The 14,118-nt window shown below is 34.4% G+C and overlaps 1 protein-coding gene across 2 annotated transcripts in view; it reads right to left on the minus strand.

Moving 5' to 3' along the window:
* Nucleotides 1-14,118, minus strand: part of LOC135136108 (nephrin) — a 669,732-nt gene that overhangs the window by 11,566 nt on the left and 644,048 nt on the right. For both annotated transcript variants that reach the window (XM_064065236.1, XM_064065237.1), the window contains exon 10: nt 8,143-8,302. In XM_064065236.1, the coding sequence (XP_063921306.1) occupies nt 8,143-8,302 (160 nt within the window). The remainder of the gene's footprint in view (nt 1-8,142; nt 8,303-14,118) is intronic.

Raw genomic sequence — 14,118 nt, forward strand, 5'->3', positions numbered from 1 at the left:
GTTCTTGCGAATTTTTAATGGAAAGATATCGTAGTTACATCTATAATGGTTACTTATTAGCATTAAAATGGCAACTCCGACAGCGACTTGCTAATATAGTTTTTGCCAAAATTGCAAAACTACCACCTGTTAATTTTAATTTTCATACTCTTAGAGCGGCACAACGTTTTATACCCTTGAAACTTCAAGTAACGTCAAGTTGTCTTCACGAAACACGCAAGTACAAACAAATTATAAACCAATTATTTAACCGTTTGTAGAATTTGAATTTATTATCTTTCTTTAAAACGTTTTGAAATGTGAAAACATTTCCAAAATCTGTCATTGAGCCTGCTATCATTAAATTGGATTAGTATTTTCAAAGCAGAATGCTATAGACTAAAATAATATTATTAATTATTAAGTCACATTGAGGCCGCAGAACTCAAGTTGTTCTGATTCATTATTATTCTTACAAGGAATTTCTCACGATGATGCACTATGTTTAATAAAAAGGTTAAAAAAGTCGAAAGCAGTAGGTGATGACAATGTTTTTAAGGTTATGTTAAAAATTTTGGTCGAAAGCTGTTTCGAGAGAAATTCCCTGAAGTACAATGAAACATATCCAGCATTTTCGAAAAATTATAAAATTTTGGGCTAGAAGGTTATAAGTATAATCTGACAAATCTAGGTCTTTAAAAAAATGATAAAATTTAATTTTACGCTTTTTGTTTTGTGATAACTGCTGTAAAGTAAAAATCAGAGGCATAAATAACACCCCTTGTCCTTCCGCACTAGTTAACAGCAACCTGTTTATATTTATACATCGAACGAATGTCACGTAGAGATTAGTTATATGTTTGTATAACATTCAAATTGCTTTAAAATATGGTTCATTAAAATGACGTCATCAAATTGTTGGTGGGGATGATTAGCAAAATGTTGGTTAGGATTTAACCATCTACATGATATTTCTAATATACATACAAAATTTGACAACAATCCGTCTAGTAGTTTCGGAGATTACGTGTCTAATAAAAATGGATACAGACAGACAGACAGACAGACAGACAGACGGAAACGGGAGACTACTTTTTCGTACTGCAGGGGTCATGAAACGTTGAGAAAATATAAAAGTGGCCATTCGTTCGATGGGCTCGCTTACTATACTTCCTTAGGGAAGTAAAAAAAGCGCGTGTATTGTGAAACTTCTTACACACGTATTGTATCACCACAAACGGGTGTATTTCCAAGTAGGCTAAAAATAGCAAATGGACACAACTCCTTAAAAAAGTATTTCCCTACGATATTGTTAATTACAGAGCGATCAGTCTATATTCCAGTGTATTAAAGATTATTGAGCTAGCGATGAAGGAGCAATTTATACATTTTTTTTTTAAATAACTTACTATCATCAAGTCAAGATGGTTTTACCAAAAATAAAAGTATATACGAATATATCAGTTCTATAGATTTTATCATTAGATAAAGGTCAAATGGCAGTTGGTGTTTTTGTAGAATTCACTAAGGCTTTTGAGTGTCACTCATAATGTCATAATATACTTTTGGTGAAGCTTCAGATATGTGGCAGCTCTAAAAATTAACAGTTAATCTTGGGGTCCCTCAGGAATCAATATTAGGGCTAACTTTGTTCGTTCTACATGAACGATTTGTTTAGATATAGCCGTCTCATATGCAGACAGTACAAATTTATTAGTGAGATGTAATACCATGAAGGAAATTAAATCAGTGATGGTATTTGGTAAATTAAATGTTTGGATTGAGCATAACTAGTTAGTCATTAATAAAAGTAAGACAAACTGTTTAGTTTTTAAAAATGCAAATTCAAATACTCAGCTCGTTCAAATAATGAAGACAAATAACAGTGATAACATAAGTTGTCCTTCAGAGGCAAGAACACTTGGATTGATTATAGATAAAAATTTTGCGGTGGTTTGGGCATATAAGTAGAGTACTTATAGGCTAAACTTGAAAAAACTTGTTATTACATATAACAGCAAGTGTGTAGTAAAGAGGTTGTAAAACAATTGTTTTATGGCAGAAATACAGATTCGCAATTGTGCAATAGGAGACTTGGTATTAGATCATCACCAACTGTTAATTTGGCCGAAATTTAGATAAAAATGATGAAATGTTAACTCTCGGAGAGCAGTGTAACAATGTTTCGCTTTGTGGAGTCGCTCTGAGATAGGGGCAGTTTAACTTATCCACTTGAGAGCAGGGGTGCGATTTTGTTTCTCGATCGAAGTGATAAATTATCACTTGAAATAAATGTCATTGCGTATCTTTTAAAGGCAAAAGTTTGCATTTATTCTTTGCATATAAGCTTATTAAATGCTCAAAAGTTTACAATTACCTTAATTTTAAGAACTACATATAACTCAGGATTACAATTTTGAACTTCTATTTTGACATAAATATCGAGGTTATGGTTCCAAAATTTATCACTTTCCTCAGAGCTATCGAGAAAATATCACTCCATGAAGACTTGATTTCGTGACAGAATCGAGAAATGTGACAGAAATGTAGCATCTCAACCAATCAGCAAACGAGATTTTATCGTTATCGAGTTTTTTTTTTTGATCGAGAAACAAAATCGCACCCCAGGCCCGACGACGTTCGCTCCTTGCGAGATTAGCCGAACCCTCCAAAAGTTGTCACATGTGTGTCGACTTGAAAAAACAGCCCTAGAGAGTGTTTCTCTAAAATGGACACGTAGATTTTGTTTCGGCGCAACTGGTAAACTATATAACAAAGGAACTTTTGGTGTGAGAATGGTGTACAAAAGTTACCATTTTGATAAATAATCCTTACAAATTTATACAAAGTGAGTTACCAATAATAAATGACTATAACCTATCCGAAAATGCAACCCAAAATACATTAGTAGTTATATAGTGGGGCTTCTAGGCCAGGTCAAATGAGGTCAAACTGGCCCAGCAGTCCCATTACTTTTTATCGAGCGGTCGTTGACCTCTGAGTTCGGTCATCGTCTTATCCTCTGTTGACATGACCTCAGCCGAGCTCGTGCAGTGCGATCGGGTAGGGTCGTGCTTGGCACGTGTCGGGGAAGGTCGTAGCGTTTGTCCTCGGCTGACCTGGTTCGGGCACAGCGACCTTTTCGGTCGGCACGTGCCTGTTGTTGATCTGGAGGTTTAATGACCCCTTAGGTCGTGTTTTGTTCTCTAACCTAACTATCCTCTCATCTAACTTAGTTGAAAAATATATATTTATAAACAAATCATTTAAATGTAGTCAGGTTGGCCGAGTGGACTAAGATTTAAGCTCTGATTCTCGAAAGAGGACGTGGGTTCGAATCCTACACCTGACAGTTTTTTGCGTTTAAATAAAACACATTCTAATGTTATGTTATTTATTGAGGTAATATAGAATACAGCCATTTGTAGCATTATTTAGTGACGAGGGACATTTTTTATTATTATATTAACATGATTATCACATGCTGGGATTTCTTTGGTCTGTTTCACGCAGTCTTCAATGGCTTCCAAATTCACAATTTTTGGACAGTCTTTTCCTAGGTCAGGTCAACCGGGGACAAGACGATGACAAACGCTCGATAAAAAGTAATGGGACTCTTTGCTCAAATTTCTTGAGCTAGAAGCCCCACTATATAACTACTTATATTCTCGAAGGTTTCATGGACTTATTTTTCAGTTTATCAAAAAAGTCGTCTATGTGATGATGTCTATCAACATTTCAATATCGTTGCCTTAAGAGAAAAAAATGATATAATTTCACTTTATGGCGAATGCAGAAAAAACGCTTTCTTGGCTGTGGAGTTTTATGTTAGGTATTGTTAAAAAATGCTAATACTGAGCATTTTAAAACCATATTTGTCGAACCCACAAATGAAATTGAAATATTCAATATCATTAATAAGTTGAAGCCATCAAATAGCCATGACATATATGGCAGTAACGTTAAAATCATAAAATATATTGCACCAACTATAAGCAAAGTCTTAGCATTTCTTATAAACAAATGTATTTATGAGAAAACTTTTCCAAAAGGTTTAAAAATAGCAAAAGTAGTAGCCGTACACAAGAAAGGTAATGTTGGTGATATCAACAACTACCGCCCAATTGCGATTCTTCCAATCTTGTCGAAAATTTTTGAATCGGTATTAAAATAACGCGTACTTACGATTTTCGAAATAAATAAACTCTTTGTTGCTGAGCAGTTTGGTTTTAGAACAAATAAATCTACAATACAAGCAATACTAAATGTAGTAGATAATGTCCTAAAAGGTTTTGAAGAAGGTAGAATTACTAACATAACTTTAATTGACTTAACAAAGGCATTTGACACCGTTAACCACAATATTTTCTTGTCAAAACTTCAACATTATGGCATTAGAGGCACACTCCATGACTTATTAAAGTCATATTTGACAGATCGAACACAAAGGGTATATGAAAAATCCAAACTATCAAACTTGAAACCTCTAACTGTAGGCATCCCACAAGGCTCTATCCTGGGACCTATTCTCTTCCTTGTTTTTATAAACGATTTACCATCAAATATCCGTGCCCTGAGTACCATATTATTTGCTGACGACACGACCATCATTAGCCAGAATAAAAGCTTAACAAAACTAACAGAATTAGATGCGAAATGTGGTTGAAAGCCAATAAACTTACTCTAAATAAAAATAAAACTCAATCTTTACTGTTTTCTCTAAAAGAAGAACAGCCAACTTATAATAAAGTTAATTACTTGGGCATTACACTGGATCATAAGTTAAACTGGGGGGAACAAATTGATAGTTTGGCGTCAAAACTGAATTCTGCTCTTTACCAATTAAGAAAATTGGTCAACTATTGTACTCTTGAAGGTTCCATAACATTTTATTTTTCAAATTTCAATACTTTAATTAACTATGGAGTGATATTATGGGGAAATTCAACTTACGCCATTAGAATCTTCCGTATACAAAAGAAAGCTATTCGAATACTAGCCAACATTTCAGACCAACGTGTACACTGTAAACCCTTATTTAAAAAATTTGGTATATTACCTTTACCATGTTTGTACATATATAGCGTATCAATTTATGGATACGAAAATTCAACCATTTTTCAGAAAAACTCCGATTTTCACGATTATAACACCCGAAATCGGGATAAATTTATCACTCCCCATTATCGCCTACAGAAAAGTCAAAAGTGCTTGAAGTTTGACGCGATTAAGCTCCTTAACGTGTTACCGCCACACTTCAAAACCTTAAATACAAAAAATTTCAAAAGGGAAATAAAAAAACTTTTAAAAACCGAATGCTTTTATAGCACCAAAGAGTTTATTACCTCATTCAATGTATTATTGTAATAGTTCACTATTCTCGTATTCACATTAATTTGTTTGTTATTTGTAACATGTGTTTATTATTGTATATTGTCATTTTTAAGCTTCTTGTCTATTTTATTATACAATTTATCATGTATTATCCGACGATCCTGAACAAGCTGTACATTGTAAGGGTAATTAAGTATTATTATTATTATTATTATTATGTAGATTTTTGGATAGAAAGTATCAGCGGATACTAGTTTGAGAAAAAAAATGAGGTGGTAAATGAAACTATAATTTTGGAATTAGTGAAAAATAATTCTCACATGTGCACCGAATACTAAATAGATCATATAGCCCTTTGCAAATTTTTATAGCACATCAAAATTTGGTTTATTTTTCAAATGCAGCACAATTTTTAAATAATGGAGAAGTTAACAAGCATAATTGTCATCATTACTACATACAAGACAGCCCCCACTCGATTAGAGAAAGACATTTTCAAACAGTCTACTCCACAAACGTTTGGTGTGAATCCTAGGAAAGCAAATTATTGCTCTCTGTTCTTTTAGAAACAATTTGAACGAAAATTCTTATTTAAATTTTATTCATAGAAGGGTGCGAGATTACCTTGATATGATCCTCCCAAACAGCTGGACTGCAAGGGGGGAGGGTCTGTTATTAACATTTGGCGTCTCAGAAGTCCAGCTATTACGCTTTTGCTTTTTTTTCTCTGGGGTATAGTTAAAGAAACAGTCGAATTCGAATTAACGGGATCGAACATTTGCAAAATAAACGGGTTGCATCACCAATTCAATTGGATTAATTATTACTCGTGAATCACGCGGTATAGACAAACAAAAATTTTCCAATAGAGAGTGGTAGTTTTCTCAAAAACAGTTTACAGTCATTTTTTTTAAATTGTGGTCAAATTTTTCATCACGTTTTTTTTTTAAATCAATAACTCCGTTATTTATGGAAATTTCGAAATGCAGTTTTCGCCACTGTTCTCAACTTGCAAAACTCTAGACACTGCCAAAGAAACAATGTCGACTTTTTTGTTGGAAATGAAATACAGCAAAGGCAGTTCGTGTCGAAAAACATATTTATATTAATTCTGAACTCTGAAAATGTATTGAAAATGCCATGTGCCAAACGCAGGGACTCCTCTTAACGATTAATATGTCAACTTTCACACAACCCTAAAAAATGCGTAATGTAAAATGAGGGCAAACTCCACGGCCACACAATTTTACGAAACGGTAAACAGAAAAGATATGTAACATTTTATTTACTTGGAAATTATATTAAGGGTGAATGAAATACGAATAAAGGCACTATATAATACCGAATTCATAAATATTACGGTAATGGTCACTGTTACCAGCATGAAAAATGTATTAAGGTGGGTTTTAGAAACATAGGAAAACCAGCACGCTACTATGAGCTAAGATCAATAGTCTCAGGTGGCGACGGTTTGAATGTGACACAAAAAAAGAAAGAAGTGTTAAACTAACAAAAACTACTAAGTACTAGCAGATCTGTAGAGTGTATGATTAAAACCTTTTGATGAAATAAGATATTAAGGTAGGTTAAGAGATCAAATATATAGATAAATGACAGTATCAGGCAGTAATAAAAATCCAGTTAAGCGATTCTACACAATAGTTGGAAAGTAAGTCAACGGAGAAAATAACGGTAAACAAAAGTACAATAAACAGGTATCTCCATACAAGCTACATTAAATAGACAAAAAGTTTAGAAAGAATAGTTTATTTTGTTAACAGATAATTACAAAATAATAAAAATATATGCAGGAGGGTAGAGGACAAAAAAAAAGAACTGGAAACTAAGCAATTACAACAGACAAATACAAATGCAAACCATTAGAGACGAATAAAATAACGACGTCGTGACTTCATTAATTTTCGGAGCTTTTGTTAATAACATGAGTGTTGGTCACTTGCGCGCCGCGGTTAGTTTACTCCATGTGGGAGGTTTAATCCATAAACAGGTTATAGAACACTTGCGCGGAAGTACGAGGTTATAAGGTTGTCATTGGGGCAATAAAAATATCTGTAGCTCTGTATACGTATTTGACGATCGATTAATAAATATGTGTGTAATTGTGTGAAAGTTAAATTATTTCTCCGCGTACTTATTTCTTGTATGTGACCAACACCCACGTAAACTACTGCAACAACTGTTCATGTCATTAACCCTTAAAGTTATACGCAAATTTTTTAACCATTGCGCGCAACTGTCCAGTAGTGTTAGGACCACTTGCAGATTTTTGTGACTGTAGGGCGCAACTGACCCATGCCCAGTTATTATACCTATTTTTTGGTAGTTAACCGGGTCATTTTAATCACACTGAAAAAAACAAGAACTAGTAGGAACTAGCACAACAATAAATTCGACAACAATGTATTTATTTCTGGAGGTACCTATATATTCATGTTGAAAAGTTAACACAAACATTTTTTTCATTTGGTTAAGACTTATGTAAATAAGGCAGGAGAAATTATCTCCATTTTATTAAGACAATAATACCTGAAGTTGTTTGCACATTCAAATAAAGGGAATATGAAAATCAAGGAGTAATTTTCCATTAAATATTTTATTTAAGTTGAGAGAACGAACACCGCTGCTGTAATTTCTCGAACAAATAAGGGATTCTAAGAACAAAGGCAAACATAAAAAAATTACACATTCGTGTGTGTTTTTCAGTCTCAGAAAAGCACATATTTCAGACGTGATTAAGAATGTTTTCGAGTGTTTGTTCAAGTCGACTGTTTACAGCGTATTATAAAACAAATACTGATTACAACTTACACATGATTTTCAATTCGACTTTGTTGCTGTCTCCATCCCCTTCAACGTTTGAAGCCACACATGAATAATTTCCTGCCTGACTTCTTGTAACTCCCTGCAAAGCTAGGTCTCCTCTACTCATTATAACGCCGCCCTTTTGATTGTGTTGTATTACTTGATCCTGCAAATAAATGAAATGATTTAAATATTTGCTCCCAACTCAGAACTATTCTTCGGATTCGAAACAGATTTAATTGAAAACTCGATCTTGGAACAGCGAGATGTGAATTGGATAATTGTTGTCTTTGTTCGAGTCTGATGGCGTAAATGTTTGGCGTTAATCCGACGATTTTCCGCTGGGATAAGTGATACAAACATACGTTTCATCTGAAATACAAGTTCGCTCGTGCAGTTAATTAGTAAATCGATTAATTGTTAGTGGTTTTCGTTTTCAATACGAGAACGGCGTGCCTAACGGATCAATCAGTTTAGCTGACAACCTAAAAACCCTCTTTTTTCACTGATACTAATCGGTCCACGTGCGATACTAATGCTTGGTTGTCATATAAAATAAGAATGCGTAGATAACAGTGAAAAACAATTTCAAAAAGTATTTCAATAAATGGATAAACAGATGATTGAATTTTTGCGAAAACCTTGACGCCCGAGTTAAAAATTCAAGACGGATTCATAAACCGCAAGTATCTGGTCTTCCTCAAAACCCCATCGGCAGCATTGTGACATGTCCTGGGAGCCCGTCAAGCTAGGAATGTACTCGCGATGCCCCACTCAGAAATCACGAACGACTCAAATTGAATTATTTTATCCAATATGACGATTATTGTAGGTCAATTTAAACGGAATAAATGCACAAACTGCACAAAATATTTTATTAACGAAATTTGGAATTTAAATTTGGTCAGAGATGAATCAAACATGGATATATTGCTATTGTTCGAATAATCGTTTCTTAAATTTAATTCAGAACTAGTAATGTTATCACTAAGCCAAGTTTCAGAAATAATAATAACGTCATAAACACAAGAGTTAAACTTAATTGCGAAATCCTCTAATTTAGTCCTTACGCCACAAGCGTTTTGGGTGTGATTTCTGTAACTGATTTCCTTCAAATCACGAGCCAGTAACTAAAACATTTAGAAGACCATCAGTGATGATATAAGTTAAATTATTTAAAAGTTGTATTATTTAGCTTTTATTTGCACATTAGCTATAACCACCTCATTTTGTGAAGTAATAAGTATAAGATGGAATTGTGTCGGTATAATTTGAAAGCGAATGCAGAGAAAATCGATGAGTCAAACCGTAAAAAGCATAATCGGCTTAACTTTTCATAACTTCTTTATAAAACTCGTAAATTAAATAAGTTTTCGATTAGCAAACATTCCAATAAAAGTTTTAGATCCACTTTAGAAACTAAAGAGAGTTCGGTAAAATTTTGATGATGTCTCGACTAAATAGTAGGAAGTTTGCTTATCAAATATAGATCAGCGGATAATCCGTTATAGCGGTTGGACGTTTTAAATTAACCCAGAAGTAAAGCTTAAAATAATTTATAAATGTAAAAACAAGAATCGATAGGTCGCCCATAAAAAGGAAAGATAACACGTATTTCCTTTTCTGGTTCTGCCAAAGTGTACATGTACAAAAACTAGAAAATACCAACTTTGTCAAAGCTTGTGTCTAAAAGGAGCTTTCGAACATGCTTTGAACTTCCGTCGCTTTTAATATAAACTTTGTAGTTAATTCTGGGGTAATGTTTTAAAGTTAAATGTTCTATGACGGCGAGATTACCGCTTAAATAATTCATATATCCCGAATCGAGTCGAATCTTCGTCAAAATCGGTAACAATAGAAGTAGCGATGACGAAAGACTCGCCAGAACGGGAACAATTAGTGTTTGATTTAATAATGTCCAGTACTCCAGAGCAAAAACGGTGGTAAGAAACAACACTAATAAAACAGATAGCCAGCTTGCACACAGCTTTATTTTTTGCCGATGTCGAAATTTCTCTTTATTAGGGACGAGCAGCGAGATCTGTGTACTAAATACACAGAAGTTGGTTGCTTATTTGTCTTTTATCTCGAGTCGGAGACCACATACTTATCTGAAGGAGGCCCGAACTACAATTAATAAACGAACTTTAGTCGTAGGAAACTTCTACAGTAATTCTGCACCAGCACAATCTGAAATATTGTCTACGAGGAGTCTTGCCGTTTCTTCCATTGTCTCTCTCGATTTCGTCCATTTTCTTGCGCTGTAAATGAAACGAAACGGGTTGACGTACACAAAACTCTGATGATATGACCCTAGAAGTATCATGTCCGCGCACAGTTTCGGTGTTTATTATATCAGAGCGAAACGCAACAACAGCGTTCAGTAATTACAGCTGAAAGTCTGGACGTGTCTAGAGTTTCTGGAATTCCAGAGCATTTCAGGAAGAGGTGTAGCGTAATTCGTGCATACCGTCCGTATACAACAGCCTGACGTGGAGAAATGGATACATCCATTCAGCGATATTAAAGGGATGCTATGAGACATCAGGAATTCGGTACAATTGTTTCTTTGCTGTGCCTAAACTTCGATGTTCTTCGACGTCTCAAGGCAGTATATTTTCGAAGGACGTGACTACGCTTTATTGAACTAAGGACATCCTTTTTAGTAAACGACGTGATGCGTTTATTTCGATTCCGCACATAAATAAATGTTGCTGTTTATTCGACAACCTAAGCTTTTTATTCATTGTCAATCAGTTAAGGTTGGAGGGTTGCTTAGCCGAAAAACGAGATCGATGCTACATATATTGGACAGCTCGAACAAGAGAGAGGACCTGCGTGGAAAAGCCCTCTTGTAATATTAACTAACGTTATTATTGACGAAGGGTCCACGCGGATGTCCCAGAAGTTAACAAATAACCGGAGGGCACCTAATCTCCTCTGTACCGACACTTACCTAAATGTACACTCCTGAATTCCACTTGCCTTAAGGAGATGCTAGTTTATTAACTAAACCGGAAAGTAGTGGATGTAGCACTTTTGTTGAAACTTCTTTGTACATTAGCATACTTATCGTAACTGAAGTTCACATTTTCGGCATTCAATAATAATGGAAGTTCATATATGTACCGCATCTGCCACAGTTCTTAAAAGTTTATGAATCAATTGTATGACTACCCAAAATACAAAGAATCACAAATTTTGATTTTATGTTAACGTTCAGTGAGCTTAAGAACGAATGAGCAAAACGAAAAACGGAAAAGCAGTTGGTATACACAAGGCTTTAATAAACGGGTGATTGGCAAACAAACTTTGTTACGAAACTCAATGTCGCAACTATAGATGAACCCTAGATAGAAAGTATCTTTGTTTGAGTTTTGCCATTTTGTACCAGGCAGATATGTCTCGTATTCAAGACAAAAGTTCAAATAAGAAGCTACAACAAGCGAACAAGAATAACTCTTTCAGTATTTGTAAAATTGGGATTATTGAAAGTTTAAAGATAAGTACCAATCTGTTGACCTCTTTTATTTGGCTTCAGTCGTCAAACTGTTTGAATTGAGACAATTTGTGAAATATAAGATTCGAAGTTGAGCCGTGTGGACAATGTAATGTACTGTACATACCGAGAAATTTTGGTAAATGAATGAGAATACGAGGGCAGGACTACGTTATTATAATAAAATTTTTAATAGATGAAAATGTTTATTAGAACAAATTTACTTGCATAGTCAGTTTTGGGACAAATGACTCTCAGTTTAACAAATATACATATTTAGACAAGATTGAGAATGAAACACCCGCAAACGAGCATTAGTGTGGACAGGACTGAACACGTTAAAGGGATTTTCAAGATATTTTAAAAATGGTTGCCAAAATAGATACACTGATCTATTAGATAGGTAAGTCAGATTTGCGTACAGGTTAATATGAAGGAATATTCCAGTCGGAAGCCTATTTCTCCTCCAAAACAACACTAGACCATATACTGCGCAGCTGAAAAGGAACGCATTATAAAAATTCGCCCTTAAAACTTTTTTTACAGTCCAGAACCACCCTGCGAGCTTTACTTTTTTGGTTTCTTCGAAGAAACTCTGGACGGTCAGTGGATTGAACTGTCTGACGACATGGCCCAAAGATCTTTCCAGAATGAGAATAGTTACAGCTTTTAGAGAGTTGGTTAAAAGTGGACAGATATTAAATGATAATGCCTAAAAACAATATCATTCACTTTTAGTTTTTTTGTTTAAATAAAATTGAGGTACATACATATTACTAAATTCGCATTCATATGTGAATTACATTGATACCCGTATATATAACTGGGTTACAGCATATTTAAACCAGAATCTAATTAATTAAATCTAAAGAATTAATACGTTAGTAATAGAAATTGTATTATACGTGATCAACGAATTTTATAAGGTTTTATACGGTTCCTTGATACAGTCATTAAAGATGACAAAATAAGGCAAAACGCCAACATTATTTTAACAGTTGAAAAATAGTGTGATACGTATCATAATATAAAAATGTTTGACTTATAGTAATCGTCCATCGGACTAATGGCCACTTTTATATTTTCTCGACGTTTCATGACCCCTAGAGTACAAAAGACGTAGTTTCCGTCTGCCTGTTTGATTGTCTGTCTGTCTGAATCCATTTTTATTAGACGTGTAATCTCCGAAATTGTTGAACCGTTCGCTGTCAAATTTTGTAGGTGCATTAAAAATATCATGTAGATGGTTAAATGCTAACCAAAATTTTGCTAATCATCCCCACCAACAATTTGATGACGTCATTTCAAAGAATTCTATGTTTATTTAATTTAACTGTCATAAATACAACAATATATATATAAGTGTGGTGTACTTATCCGCTTTGAGTTTTTCCTTAACCGTCCAAATTTTTGCGAAAACATAATAAACAGCATAATAACAGTTTGATTCCAAACTTGGGCTTTGGTTTTTTTTTTGTTTTCTCTTTTGCTCTCGCTTTGTGTATTATCTATGTTTATGACGTAATAACAATTTTTTTGTTGATGAAATTACCTCACTTTCTCGAAAAAGTGAGAATACGCCCCTCTTTATTTCAAAATGTAAAACGGACTCAGCGGCGAAAAATCTCTTTTTTTTAATGTGTAACCTTCTCGGGAATCCCAACTGTCTTTTTTAAAAATGTAAAACTTTCTCGAGGGCGCCAGATGTCTTTTTTTATGTGAAACCTTCTCGGGCGTCCCAACTGTCTTTTTTTATGTGAAACCTTCTCGGGGGTCTCAACTGTCTTTTTAAAAATGTAAAACCTTCTCGGATGTCCCAAAGGTATTTTTTTAAGAATGTGAAACCTTCTAAGAGGTCCCAGATGTCTTTTTTAAAAATGTAAAACCTTCCCGATGGCTCCAAACATCTTTTTTTAGAATAAGAAACCACCTCGGCGTTTCCAACTCTCTTTTTTAAAAATGTAAAATCTTCTCGGTGGCCCCAAATGTCCTTTTTTATTGTAAAACCTTCCCGGGGGTCCCACCTGCCTTTTTTAAAAATGTAAAACCTTCTCGGGGGCGCGAAATATATCTTTTTAAGAATGTGAAACCTTCTTAGGGGTTCAAATTGTCTTTTTTAAAATGTAAAATCTTCTCGGAGGCACTAAATATTTTTTTTTAGAATGAGAAAAACCACCTCGGCGCTTCTAACTCTGTTTTTTTAAAAGGTAAAACCTTCTCGGTGGTCCCAAATATCTTTTTTTATTGTAAAACCTTCTCGGGGGTCCCAACTGTCTGTTTCAAAAATGTAAAACCTTCTCAGAGGCCCCAAATGTATCTTTTTAAGAATGTGAAACCTTCTCGGGGGTCCCAATTGTCTTTTTAAAAAATGTAAAATATTATCGGGGGCACCAAATGTTTTTTTCTTAGAATCAGAATCCTCCTCGGCGCCTCCAACTATCTTTTCTAAAAATGTAAAATCTTCTCGGTGGCCCCAAATATCT

Source organism: Zophobas morio, unplaced genomic scaffold (genome assembly GCF_036711695.1).
Source record: "Zophobas morio isolate AGI-343-1 ecotype UQ-CSIRO unplaced genomic scaffold, CSIRO_AGI_Zmor_V1 ptg000026l, whole genome shotgun sequence".
Classification (NCBI taxonomy): Eukaryota; Metazoa; Arthropoda; class Insecta; order Coleoptera; family Tenebrionidae; genus Zophobas; species Zophobas morio.